This window comes from Engraulis encrasicolus, unplaced genomic scaffold (genome assembly GCF_034702125.1).
Source record: "Engraulis encrasicolus isolate BLACKSEA-1 unplaced genomic scaffold, IST_EnEncr_1.0 scaffold_29_np1212, whole genome shotgun sequence".
Taxonomy (NCBI): domain Eukaryota; kingdom Metazoa; phylum Chordata; class Actinopteri; order Clupeiformes; family Engraulidae; genus Engraulis; species Engraulis encrasicolus.
In genome coordinates, this window is record NW_026945588.1 from 1,383,665 (window position 1) to 1,398,664 (window position 15,000).

The window sequence follows — 15,000 nt, forward strand, 5'->3', positions numbered from 1 at the left end:
GTGTGTCTGTGTGTGTGTGTGTGTGTGTGTGTGTGTGTGTGTGTGTGTGTGTGTGTGTGTGTGTGTGTGTGTGTGTCTGTGTCTCTGTGTGTGTGTGTGTGTGTGTGTGTGTGTGTGTGTGTATGTGTGTGTGTGTGTGTGTGTGTGTGTGTGTGTGTGTGTGTGTGTGTGTGTGTGTGTGTGTGTGTGTGTGTGTGTGTGTGTGTGTGTGTGCGCGCTCACAAGTGTTTAGGGCTGCAATGATATTGTATTAAACGCCGAGCCATGCACCTGTATCGCGGTGCAAGACGGCAGTGTCGTGACACGCCCTTTCAAAGTTCTGTTACCCTTCAGTCCAATCCAGGACACTTGGTACACTATGATATACTATATATAATGGCATACAACACTTGATGAGTGAGCAGTCTGTTCCATGTGTGAGCATCATGGTGGGGTAGTGTGCATTGGTTAGTGTCCGCTATAGAGTGTGCATTGGTTAGTGTCCGCTATAGTGTGCATTGGAGAGTGTGCATTGGTTAGTGTCCACTGTAGTGTGCATTGGTTAGTGTCCACTGTAGTGTGCACTAGAGAGTGTGCATTGATTAGCGTCCACTGTAGTGTGCACTGGTTAGTGTCCACTGTAGTGTGCACTATAGTGTGTGCATTGGAGAGTGTGCATTGGTGGTACTTGAGACATGTCTGGTGGTACTTGGAATGCCATTATAAACCTCTCCTGTATTGACTGGCAAAAGTGAATATGGAAGGCCTTTACTACGAGATTCTAATGTTAGTTGTCAAGGTGGTACTCGGAGAGCTCAATATTTTCTCGGCTGGTACTTCACACAAAAAGTTTGAGAACCACTGCACTAGAGAGTGTGCATTGGAGAGTGCATAGCGCAGGGGGTTCTCAACGTTTTACAACTTGGGGCCTACAGTACTTAACATTTTCACAAATGTTCGGGGCCCTTGTCTGACCCAATAAACAATAAAATGCAAATGAATCAACAGCAACACACACAAAAAATATGATTCTTGGGTTTTAGAAAGTGATTTCAAGGCCCACTTGGAATACCTTCAGGTCCCACCAGTGGGTCCCGACCCATAGTTTGAGAATGGCATAGCGTATAGTGTGCATTAGTTAGTGTCCTCAACAGCGTGGACTACCTAGTTAGTGTGTACTCTCTTCCATGTCTACTCATAATGACATAGAATAGGACACTGGATGCAAATGATGTAGGTGTGGGATAGCAGTGTGTGTGTGTGTGTGTGTGTGTGTGTGTGTGTGTGTGTGTGTGTGTGTGTGTGTGTGTGTGTGTGTGTGTGTGTGTGTGCATTGTCTGAGACCACTCCACAGTTTATGATGATGTCATAACAATAGCATAACAGCAGGAGTACATCCTGGTACCGAGTGCTCTCTCTCTCTCTCACGCACACACACAGGCGCGCGCAGCCGCACACGCACAGGCACGCTACAGTTTCCACATGCTATGCTATTCTATTCTTCTGCTATTCTATTCATCTATAAGGCTCTCGCGATCAATCTGCTGCCACCCAACCACCCCACGCGCCCATCTGCGACATTTCCCCCGCTCCGCTCAGCCGCGCGTGAACAGACGTCATGAGCGCGAGAGAGCTGACTGACCCCGTTTTGCCACCGCGCGCTTGGCCCACATTCTATCAGACAACAGCGCGAGGGGTCGGGGTGGGCTGCAGCCGATCAGATGCCATCCGTCCACGAGACCCGACACAGCACAGTCCGAGCTCGCCACTGCCATTCCATCCCGTGTGTCTACTTCACTTCACGCGCATCCCTCCCGTTCGATCTGCAGTGAGAGCGCGCACAGGCACAGCACATCCTGGAGAGCTACACCCATTTTGCACGCGCAGCTAGGCTAGCACCGACTAACGGAGCTAACGGGAGTTGCTAGCTTCTCTCTAGCTCTGCTGTCATGACGCCATTGGCTCGCTAAACTGCAGTCTGTCGGCTCGGGCGGCTACACTGTCGCTCTCTCGCGCATTAACATCCTCCTCAATAGACCAAAGGCTTATGGCCGCAACCAAAGGCGCGCGCATACCACACACTCACACACACAAACACGGCCTCGATGAATGTACGGTAACTCTGGCACTTCCACCGGAGGGGAGGGAGGACGGGGGAGCCCGACAACACACACGGCTATCCGGTGTTCTGTCCGCGAGCTCTATTGACCCACCAGCACCATATAGCCTACACACGCACGCACACACAGCCCTGCTGCGGCTACACTCTCTGCCAGCACACTGCCAGCACACACACACACACACACACACACACACACACACACACACACACACACACACACACACACACACACACACACACACACACACACACACACACACACACACACACAAACCAGCTGCGAGGAGAGGTGGGGGCGCCAGCAGCCTTCCCACAGACCCACCTTGGAGAGAGAGATGGAGAGAGAGAGAGAGAGAAAGAGAGAGAGAGAGAGAGAGAGAGAGAGAGAGAGAGAGAGAGAGAGAGAGCTAGTAGTGTGTGTGTGTGTGTCCCACCTTGTAGACCTGTCCGTAGGTGCCATTTCCCACCACTTCAACGAGCTCGAATATCCCCGCAGGTTCCTACAGGGAGCAAAGCCACAAGAAACACACCCGTTAGCAAATACACACACACACGCACACACACACACGCACACACACACGCACACACACACGCACACACAGACGCACGTTAATAAACAGCCATCAGCATCTCGCCATGACATGGTTTTATTCTGTTGTCCACCGGTCGATGACAGCGATGCCCCCTCTCCCTTCTCCCCCAGATCAGCGCACTCGTCTCGGCCACACAGACAAAGGGAGGCTCGGAACCGTGGACCCCCACACACACTAACACTAACACAAACACACATCCACACACACACACTGTAGCAGCATATTAGACATACAGGCCGTTCCTTTATCAGCTGTAGCCTACTGCTGCTGCACACTGTAAGTCGCTTTAGTCAAAAGCGTCTGCTACATGTAATGTAATGTAATGTAATGTAATGACAGCTCAGAGACGGTGGCCGCGTCGGCACCAAACGAGCAACGGTGTAGGCTACAGCGGATGGACCCGAAGGCCTATTCGGCTAAATATGTTTGTGTCATCCGGTAGCCTCAATAAAGGAGGTCGGATGGTGTTTGTGTGATGTGATGAGATGAAAGCGTCTTCCAATCCTCACCCGCAGGGAGGCTAGGTCTATCTCCACCAGGCTCTTCGCTGGGGATTCGTTCGCCATCTTCTTCTTCTCTTCTCCTCTCGCTATTCGGTGGAATCAAAACAGTCGGCGCTGCTGAGCTCGTGAATGTCCGTCTGCCAGGGCCCTCTGCCGAGAATAAAGCCTCGCGCGGGTGTCCGCTACGGCCCTGTCTGCTTAGAATAAAGGCTCGCGAGTGTCCGTTATTCTGCTTTAGAATAAAGGCTCGCGAGTGTGGCGGACGGCTCACCAGCTCATCCTTCGCTGCAGCGCGAGGCGAGCTAGCTTCCTTCCTCGATTGTCGATGCGTCCGTGTCCGTACGAGAACGACGTGTGTGTTATGTGGAAATGTGTGTGTGTGTGTGTATGTTTTCCTTCCTTTGTATTCCCTTTGCGGCGAAGCTGCTATTCCATATCGGTTGTCGAATCTGCAACACCGCGCGCCGCGGCCAGAAGAATCAGAATCAGAGCACGGGCCTTGGCGAGAAAGCCAGGGAGCGAGAGGGAGGGAGGGGGAGGGATGAGAGAGATGGCTAGTGATCCACGCCCCACACACACACACCAACACACCCACACCGCGGTGGAATCGAGTGGTGTGTTTTGGCCTGATGGCGAAAAAAGCGGCCAAACGGATAAAACAACGGCAAAGCAAAATGCCTCTGCTGGCTCACGAGCTTATGGATGTGGGTCGCGCGCAGAGCAGGCAGAGCAGAGGCTGTCCTTAACCCTTTCGGAACCAGGGAGGAGGAGAGAGGGAGAGGAGGAAGAGGAGGAGGAGGAGAGGGGTTAACCCTTTCAGAACCAGAGAGGAGGAGAGAGGGAGAGGAGGAGGAGGAGGAGAGGTGTTAACCCTTTCGGAACCAGGGAGGAGGAGAGAGGGAGAGGAGGAAGAGGAGGAGGAGGAAGAGAGTGGAGGAGGAAGAGGAGAGAGAAAGAAGATGTCGAGGAGGAGATTAGAAGGTGGAGGAGAGAGGGACAGGGGGTGAGGAGGAAGAGGAGAGGTTTTAACCCTTTCCAGACGAGAGAGATGGACAGACAGACAGACACAGGGAGAGAGAGAGAGAGAGAGAGAGAGAGAGAGAGAGAGAGATGGACAGACAGAGAGAGAGAGAGTGTGTATCACATAAAAATGGAAGTAATTCTATGTACCTTGGCCCCAATAGTAGCCTAATGGTACTGTAGTGTGTGTGTGTGTGTGTGTGTGTGTGTGTGTGTGTGTGTGTGTGTGTGTGTGTGTGTGTGTGTGTGTGTGTGTGTGTGCGCGCGCGCGCGCGCGCGCGTGTGTGTGTGTGTGTGTGTGTGTATGTGTGTGTTACTGAGCGTACGTGGGCTGTACAGACAGTAGTAATATCTGTATTATTATTATTATTATTATTATTATTATTATTATCATTATTATATAACAATACCTATTATGAGGAAATAAAACAACAATGCACCCACCTTCCACTTTATTAGGTACACTAGTGCTGGGTTGAACCCACTTTATTAGGTACACTAGTGCTGGGTTGGACCCACTTTATTAGGTACACCTCTCTAGTGCTGGGTTGGACCCCACTTTATTAGGTACACTAGTGCTGGGTTGGACCCACTTTATTAGGTACACCTCTCTAGTGCTGGGTTGGACCCACTTTATTAGGAACACCTCTCTAGTGCTGGGTTGGACCCACTTTATTAGGTACACCTCTCTAGTGCTGGGTTGGACCCACTTTATTAGGAACACCTCTCTAGTGCTGGGTTGGACCCACTTTATTAGGTACACTAGTGCTGGGTTGGACCCACTTTATTAGGAACACCTCTCTAGTGCTGGGTTGGACCCACTTTATTAGGTACACTAGTGCTGGGTTGGACCCACTTTATTAGGTACACCTCTCTAGTGCTGGGTTGGACCCCACTTTATTAGGTACACCTCTCTAGTGCTGGGTTGGACCCCACTTTATTAGGAACACCTCTCTAGTGCTGGGTTGGACCCCACTTTATTAGGTACACCTTCGTAGTGCTGGGTTGGACCCCATTTCACATTCAGAACTGCCTTATCTCAATGGTGTGTAGACTAATTTTTTGTGGTGGGTACACTGTATATTTGAGCATTTTTTGAAGTGGGTATACTGTATATATTTGTACTATTCTAAATAATGGATCAATCAATTTCAAGTGGGTATACTGAAATACCTGGGGCCTCATTTATCATCAGTTCGTTAAATGTCTTCTAAATTGTGTCTTAGGAGTGAAATTTAGAATGTTCGCAAGTACAGAAAAATCGGGATTTATCAAACGTGCGTTGGCTGCTCCTACGCACACGTCTGCATGATAAATCCCAAGTATCCCAAGCCTCCAAGTAACCATATATGGTATTAAAATATATTCAAATGCCATGTTAATTCGAAGGCGCCTCCCTGTTCGGACACACATGAACACACGCGGACACACGCGCCAGTCGAAGCGCTGGCGGGAAGTGCGGAGATAGAACCATTTCTGTGGCAGAAGTGGAGGTGCTCTCGGCAGGAGGAGGACCGTGTTTCAAAATAAGTAAAAGAAGGAGACACACATGAACGAAAACACTGTAAAATAGCACACAGCCATACTCCATTGTCATTCAAAGCAAACTGTAGCTTGCACGGTCAATATTATTTGCAATTTCCTGTTTCTTCCACTCGCACGCATGGTCTGAGGTGTGCGTAGATTTAGGCACATTTCTACGTTCAAGTACATGTTCATAAATCCCACATTTTTCTCAGGAATGATCGCACGCACGCTTAACGCGCAGATCTGTGCCTAAGAACGCTTGATAAATGAGGCCCCTGGAATTTTGAAGTGAGTATACTGCGTATAGCCTACCTGCGTTCTACGCAGACTACACCACTGCCTTATCTCCCTGGTACAATACTCAGAGAGGCTGTGGCATTCCAACAAACTTCAATTGATACCAGGGCCACTGGCAGCTTTTGCTGGGCCCAGGACAAAGTCATCTGAAAGGGCCCCATCACCCCATACATACAGTACAATGTAATGAGGACCCACATTTCTGCCCCCCTCACTCCCTGTGTCAGGTTTTAACTAAGCCCAAATGCAGCACTCAAGACAAGGGGTCCAAGAAAAAGGTTGACGATTTATTTACTACAAAACAAAATCAAATGCTCAGAAGAGCCACAAAACAAAAACCCACGAGGGGGAAAAACATGAACTCAACTAATACAGAAAACTAAGACACTTAACTGACAGAAGACAGGCTAACACTTACAATGAATGGCAGAGGTTTCACCGCGACAAGACGAATCAAAATGACACCACGCAGGACAACAGAAACACGGAACTTAAATACAGAACAGACAATAACCAGGGAACACACGATAGGACAAACATAATGGGGTACAGGTAGGCAGACAACAAAGAACCAATCGGGAACGACAATGAGACAGACAATCAAGGGCAATATACAGATAACAAGACAGGTGGAGACAATGGCAATGGAACAAGGAGACTACCAGAAGACACAGGGTAACAGGAAAGCAGGTGTGGGTAATGATGGGAAGATAACAAGGCAAACTAATAGAACCAGAGAGCACAGGGTACCTAGGAGAAATAACTAAGATAAAAGGGCCAGGATGAAACATGAGACAGGAAAAAACAAGGAACACGGAACATCTACAGGACATCAAAAACAAGAGGTCAATAACCAGAATCAAGACAAGGGGAACGGAAAACAAGCTAGACACAAAAAACACTGTAGACTAGGAACAGTAACGAGGGGCAGGTGAGGCAAACGAGGGGCGGGGCTGAACACATGGCAGGCAAACACAGGGGCACATTGACAGGTGACATGATGGGACAAAATGTAAACAAAAGCACATGGAGAACCAAAACAAGAGGTGACAGAGAGTTAAACAGCCACACATAGAACATGAGGGGAGAAACCGGAGGCAACACTAACATACAGAACAAACACAGAGTCCTGGACATGACACCCTGGGCCCAGGACAATAGACCCCTTTGCCCCCACTACCAGCCTGAACCACTGATAAAAGCCAAGGCAGGTGGAGCCATGTGGTTGGAGATACCAATCAGGCAAATATTTTGGAATCAAACATCTGTCGTGTTTTTTGTTTGTTTGTTTGTTTGTTTTTCTTCCATTTTTGAAAATCCATTTGGATCTGTTGCAATGGTGTAAAGTTTCAAAGTTATTGTTATTAGTAGTAGGAGTATATCATATTGTTATTGTTGTTGTTGCTGTTATTATTGTTATTATTACCTGTAATAAAGACTAAGCTGTTCTCTTTTCTGCACTAACCTGACCTCAGATGCACTATCATACTGTTTTAATACTGTTAGGACTGCTGTGTGTGTGTGTGTGTGTGTGTGTGTGTGTGTGTGTGTGTGTGTGTGTGTGTGTGTGTGTGTGTGTGTGTGTGTGTGTGTGTGTGTGTGTGTGTGTGTGTGTGTGTGTGTGACTGTGTGTGTGTGCACTATATTAATGTCATGACTGCTTGGCTCAAGGCAGCTGAAGCATAAACTGGAGACCACACTGCAGCGTTCAGTTTAAGCCCATATTTATGTAGCCCCCTAATGCACGCCGTAGAATTCCGTACCTCCAGAGGCACGCGGTAATAGTCATTGAAATGTAACTACCATAGCACTAAAATACTATGACACAACACAGGCCCTTTAGTAATGCACCACGACTTGGTCATTACCATACTGGTAACAACGAATATACAGTGAGTCCAATATGTATTTGATCCCTTGCTGATTTTGCCGGTTTTCCCACTAATAAAGACATGATCAGTCTATAAATTTATGATAATATGTATTCAAACATGGAGAGACAGAATATCAAAAAGAAATTCCAGAGAATAACTTAAAATAATATATCTTAATTTATTTGTATTTAATTTAGGCAAATAAGTATTTGACCCCTCTAGCTAAAGAAGATAAAATGCTTTGTGGCAAAGCCCTAGTTGTCTAACACTGAGGTCAGATGCTTCTAAGATGATGACAATGTTTGTGCATATAGTAGTAGTAAAATATTTTTGCCAATTTTTCTTTTCAGATTATCTCTAAAACAGTAATAGTTTGTGGCTGTAGCTTGGCAAATGGGAGGTTCTGTTCCCACCATAGAATTACTATAGGGTTAATATTTGGAGACTGTCTAGGCCACTTCATGACTTTAATATGCTTCTTATTGAGTCACTCCTTCGTTGCTTTGACTGTATGTTGTGTATTATTGTCATGTTGGGAGATCCAAAAATGGCCCACCCTTCAGTGTAGTGGTGGAGGGAAGGACGTTTGCACTCAGGATTGCACATTACATGTCTCCCTCCATCCATTCGTTGACGATGTGAAGTTGTCCTGTGCCTTGGCCAGACAAACACCCTCAAACCATAATGATACCACTTTCATGCATGATGGTGAGGAGGGTGTTCTTGGGATCATAGACAGCAGTTCTCTTTCTCAAAACACATTGAATTGTGTTAATGCCAAACAGCTTGATTTTGGTTTCATCTGACTACAGCACCTCCTTATCATATCCTAAACCAGTCTGATGTCCGTTGGCAAACCTCAGGTGGGACTGCACAGGTTCCTTTTGATGTAGAGGTACCGTGTGTGCACTACAGGATTTTAAACCTCTGTGGCATTGAGTGCTACCAGTAGTTTTCTCAGTGATTTTGGTCCCAGTAGCTTTGATATCATTGCCTAGTTCATCCCGTACAGGTCTAGGGTGCTTTCTTTCTGTTCTCATGATTATGAAATCCCTAAAAAAGGTCAAATCCTGTATAGAACCCCAGACAGGCTGATGGATTGTCATTTTGTATTCCTCACATTATGGAAGAAATGCATCAACAGTTGGGTCATTAATAAGTCATTAATACCCAGTCTCTTTCTTGTGGCTTTGCAGCCCATTTAGTCTTTGTTCAGGTCTAAAATCTTGTCCCTGATATCATTTGACCGCTCTTTGGTCTTTCCCATGCTGGTGAGGTAGGAGTTTAACTGATTCACTCATACTATGGACTGATTCTGCTGATTCAATGTGTTGTTTATGCATGTTAGTATGTACAGGTGTCTTTAATGCAGATGACAAGTTGATTGGAAGTGCCCATCTGGTCTGTGGGCCCGGAACTGTTATCAGTTGGCAGGGGATCAAATACTTATTTTGCTCGATTAAATGGAAATAAATTAATATATATTCTCTTAAGTTAATTTCTGGATTTTCTTTTTGATATTCTGTCTCTCCATATTAGAATACATATTATCATAACATTTATTGACTGATCATGTCTTTGTTAGTAGGCAAACCAACAAAATCAGCAAGGGATCAAATACTTATTGGACTCACTGTATAAAGCCGCGTCTTAAGGGGTTAAACAATTACAGAAGGTCAGTTATGACTAAAATAAAGTGTTGTGCATGTACAGTATGCCTAATGTGTAAACCAAAACCTACTGAGGCTCTCAGGAGGGAGAGATGATTCTGCTGCCACGGGAGCGTCCCTATGTTCCCTAGGTCCTATGTTCTCCAAGTCCTATGTTCCCCAGGTCCTATGTTCCCCAGGTCCTATGCTCCCCAGGTAATATGTTCCCCTGTCTTTGTTACGGACCGGTGAACATAGGGTCCTAAGTTCCCCGCATTGACTGTTTCCAAGTTTTCAAATTGTGCCCTTCCCAAAACCATCCCTACACCTGTCCTGTCAGAAATGCAATTTGCGCCCTGAGCAAAACTATCCCTAAACCTAACCTGTCAGAAGTGCACCAACAACCTGCAATTTGCCATGCGGCAGCAGTCTACTTGGAAGCAACGGGGAACATAGGACCTGGAGAGCATAGGACCTGGAGAGCATAGGACCTGGAGAGCATAGGACCTGGGGAACATAGGACCTGGGGAACATAGGATGACCCCCCTGCCACAAGAGGAGGAGAGTCTGTACATCAGTCTTTACAGCTGATACCAAGAGGAGTCTTGACATCAGTCTTTACAGCTGACACCAAGAGTCTTTATATCAGTCTTTACAGTGGCCTCAGCTGACACCAAGAGGAGTCTTTACATCAGTCTTTACAGTGGCGTCAGCTGATACCAAGAGTCTGTATATCAGTCTTTACAGTGGAGTCTTTATATCAGTCTTTACAGCTGACACCAAGAGTCTTTATATCAGTCTTTACAGCTGACACCAAGAGTCTTTGGGTGGTTGGCATTTAAGGGCGTAACGAAAAACAAAAAAAGTTATTCCAATTCCTGAAGAAAAATGATGTAAAAAATTGAGGGGGAAAATTGAAAAAATAAAGCTTGTAGTGGTCTGTGGAATTTAGCTTAATTTTTGCCATTTCTGGGAAAATGCGCCCATGGCGCATTGGCCTTGGTGTGACATTTCTGTAAGATAAAATGAAATCATTAATATTCTGCAAAAACATGCCCCATGCTCTTTGTACTATTGTTCCTTTATCCCCCAGCCCACACACACACACTACTACCCACCCACACCCCCACCCACACCCACACACGCCTATGCATTGTACAGGCAGACAACTTTGATTTCACGGCATGGTTTCACTGTATTACTTGTAATAATTGAGTCAATGTGACATATAAATCTCCTGGTATCCATACACCCTTGCATGATACATGAAAAACAAGTAAGGATTGAGTCAGCATGAGAAGCATGTCACACCACAGGACATGCAGTCACACCACAGGAAATTCACTGAATTGTGGCCATTTTAATCATTTTGTATACATGACTGACCTCTTAGCTCATGCTAACTAGATAATGATATTGTGTTCAATCTTAAGTGTTTTCATTTATATATATATATATATATATATATATATATATATATATATATATATATATATATATATATATATATATACAGTGAGGAGAATAAGTATTTGATCCCTTGCTGATTTTGTTGGTTTGCCCACTAATAAAGACATGATCATTCTATAATATTAATGATAAAATGTATTCTAATATAGAGAGACAGAATATCAAAAAGAAAATCCAGAAAATAACTTTGAAGAATATATTTTAATTGATTTGTATTCCATTGAGTAAAATAAGTATTTGACCCCTCTAGTCAAAGAAGACAAATTACTTGGTGGCAAAGCCCTTGTTTTCTCATACAGTGGCCAGATGTTTCTTTCAGTTCATGACAATGTTTGTGGATATATTAGAAAGGATTTTTGTCCGCTTTTCTTTGCAGATCATCTCTAAATCACTTAAGTTGTATGACTAGCTTGCCAAATGGGAGCTTCTGTTCCCTTCACAGCATTAGTATAGGGTTAATGTTTTGGAAACTGTCTAGGCCACTTCATGACCTTAATATGCTTCTGCTTGAGCTACTCCTTCGTTGCTTGGGCTGTATGTTATGGATTGTTATCATTTTGGGAGGCCAATCCATGACCCACCTTCAGTCTAGTGGTGGTGGGAAAGAGGTTGGCATGCAGCATTGTACGTTTACATGTCTCCCTCCATCCATTTCTTGGCGATGTGAAGTTGTCCTGTGTCTTGGCCAGACAAACAACCTCAAAACATAATGTTACCACTTTCATTGATGATGTTGGAGAAGGTGTTGTTCTTGGGATCATAGACAGTATTTCTCTTCCTCCAAACACATCGAGTTTTGTTAATGCCAAACAGTTTGATTTTGGTGTCATCTGATTCCAGCACCTCCCAATCATATCCTAATCCAGTTTGACGTTCATTGGCAAACCTCAGGTGAGCCTGAACAGGTTCCTTCTGAAGCCGGGATACCATACATGCACTGCAGGATTTTAATCTGCTGTGGTATCAAGTGTTTCCAATAGTTTTCTTAGTGATTGAGGTCCCAGCTGCCTTGAGATCATTTCCTAGCTCCTCCCATACAGTTTTGAGGTGCTTTATCTCCTTTTTTCTGAGTATTAAATTCCCACAAGGTCAAATCTTGTATGGAACCAGAGACAGGCCTAAGATTGATGATTGATGATCATTTTGTATGTCCTAAAATTGGGAAGAAATGCACCAACAGTTTGCTCTTTAATATCCAGGAGCCCATTTCAGCCTTGTTGAGTTCTAAAATCTTGTCCCTGACATCCTTTGACAGCTTTTTGGTCTGTCCCATGTTGGCGAGTTTAGTTTGATTGATTGACTGATTCTATGGACTGATTCTGCAGATTCAATGTTTCTTTTGTGCAGGTTACTATTAACAGGTGTGTTCAATTCAGATAACAAGTTGATTGGAAGTGCCATTTGATCTGCGGGATCAGAACTCTTAATGGTTGGCAGGGGATCAAATACTTATTTCCCTCAATTAAATATAAATCAATTATTATATATTCTTTAGAGTTAATTTCTGGATTTTCTTTTTGATATTCTGTCTCTCCATATTAGAATACATTTTATCATTAACATTAAAGACTGATCATGTCTTTATTAGTGGGCAAACCAACAAAATCAGCAAGGGATCAAATACTTATTCTCCTCACTGTATATATATATATATATATATAAATATATATATATATATATATATATATATATAATATATATATATATATATATATATCTATATATATATATCTATATATATATGAAGAGTTCAGATGCAAAACCTCCTAAGTGCCTTTTCAGAAAATCTTAATTCATTTTTATTTAATACAAAGCTATCAAAATTGCATACTTTTTTATTTTATTTATGTAATATAACTATTTATATGTATTATCAAGTATATGAATGTAAACCAAACCAACAACGGTGTTCTCTAAACATATAGAAGTGCAGGTCTTCAGAAATGGAGTTAGGAGGTTTTGCATCTGAACTCTTCATATATATATATAGCCTATATATACATATATATATATATATAATATATATATATATATATATATATATATATATATATATATATATATATATAGCCTATATATATATATATATATATATATATATATATATATATATATATATATATATATATATATATATATATATATATATATATATATATATATATAAACAAAATCCTTCTATAAGAGCACACACACCACAGGACACCATAGAAATGAACCTAAGCGTTAAGTGACAGAAACGTTGCAATATGAAGACATATTAAGAGGTTAATTGTCACCTTAGACTTCCACACCACTCTCCAATAACTGAGGTACTGACTGATTAGGAGCCAGTCTTTAAGACCCTTGTAGTTGGCCTTGCAGCTGCCCGTTCACAAACCTGACATACATGTCACCCCGCTGGACGCAGTTTGAAATTGAGCTTGTAGTTAATATTACTGTATTGAGTTTTTTTCACATTCGTATATTTTAATATAAGTTTAATATTCATGCAATCATGCTTCATAAATGCTTCAAATGCTTCATAAATTATTCAAAATGTTGTTGGTTAATTTATATATATATATATGAGTGATTCTACGATTCGCCTACGCTTTTGGCAAAAGCAAAATGTCAATTATCAGTATTTTTTTTCAACTAAATGACCTACATGTTTACATAGTGTATATATTTAAGTTTCCAAACAAACAAATTGCCAAGCTTAATCTTAAATCATTTGATAAATACTCTAATGAAAGCAAACATTTGCTTGATTATTTTGTCAACAGTGTTATGGACAAATACTATGTAATTTCAAACATATATAAAATACTACAGAGTTGAAACAACATACGTTTGAAAGTGCTTATGTCCCTTAGCAATAATGTTGTCATTAATCTGTGCAACTGATATAGAAAATGTGATTGTTGAGCTTCATAAGTAGGATTTTATGATTCACTGTGATACAGACTGACACATTTTTGATTATAAATCCCTGTAACGTCTGATTTGAATTTTTTCACCCTCCTTACACAAGACTTCCTTCTCCAGAGATAATCCCTAGTGTCTGTTCATAGGATTTTTTCCAACACATAAGGGATCAATAGCTCAAAAACACTTTCAAAACAGTCAACCGTGTTACTCAACTGTGTTACGGTCAACAGTGCAGGGGAACAAGTCGGTCCTTTTTTAGGAGAAAAAACAGAGCAGACAAACCCATCTCCCTAGAACACAAATTATTTTATTTATTTGTCTGTCAATATGGAGATAAATTGGGGTTCCCGCCCAATTGGGCTGCTTAGGATGGCCGTGTGCGGTTAAAAATGGCATTTATCAGAAAAACCCTACTTTTTGCCATAGAAATCAATAGAATTGGGTGGGATTTTGTGCTTCTAGGCGGGTTTTGAACATTTTTTGGGCTGGAAATCATCAGCCTCATCTGGCAACCCTGACTGTCATAGCTAATTGTAACACCATTGACGGTAACACGGCTTGACATTTCAGCCATTTTTATGGTGTTGTGCTAACTGAGGACCTCAGAAGTTCCACCACAACACCTTAATCAATTAATGTATTTGTATGCTTTATCTGTGTTTTTCTACATGTGATTTCTAATTCAGATTCTTATGAATATGTTGATAACACAGTTGACAGGCAATTTTCCCGCTATGAGAACATGAAAAAGAATGGATTAAATTATGGAAGGATGGAGCTCAAAACTTACCAAAAAGTCTTCCCATATCCTGCCAAAGAGGTTATGACATCACATGATTTTATTCATATGGCCTAAGACCAAACCATTACTGATTTATGGAGGGGGTTTCAGACCGTGACACGGTTAACACACGGTTTTCGTGGACTCGGACAAAATGGCAAATTTCATGTATAATTGAAAGGACAGTGGTCTTTCTGACAGTTTTGTCATATTGTGATGATTACTGTGAATCAACATTTGCAATCGTCTTGGGCAAAACAAGTTTCTTTACA

The 15,000-nt window shown here is 42.9% G+C and overlaps 1 protein-coding gene across 1 annotated transcript in view; it reads right to left on the minus strand.

Annotated features, from left to right (window-relative positions):
• Positions 1 to 3,755, minus strand: part of LOC134443272 (mitogen-activated protein kinase kinase kinase kinase 4-like) — a 68,784-nt gene extending 65,029 nt beyond the window's left edge. Inside the window, exons 1-2 of the mRNA XM_063193143.1 lie at positions 3,204 to 3,755; positions 2,536 to 2,601 (exon numbers count right to left, since the gene is read on the minus strand). Of these exons, the coding sequence (XP_063049213.1) occupies positions 2,536 to 2,601; positions 3,204 to 3,260 (123 nt within the window). The 5' untranslated portion in view covers positions 3,261 to 3,755. The remainder of the gene's footprint in view (positions 1 to 2,535; positions 2,602 to 3,203) is intronic.
• Positions 3,756 to 15,000: the final 11,245 nt, after the last annotated feature.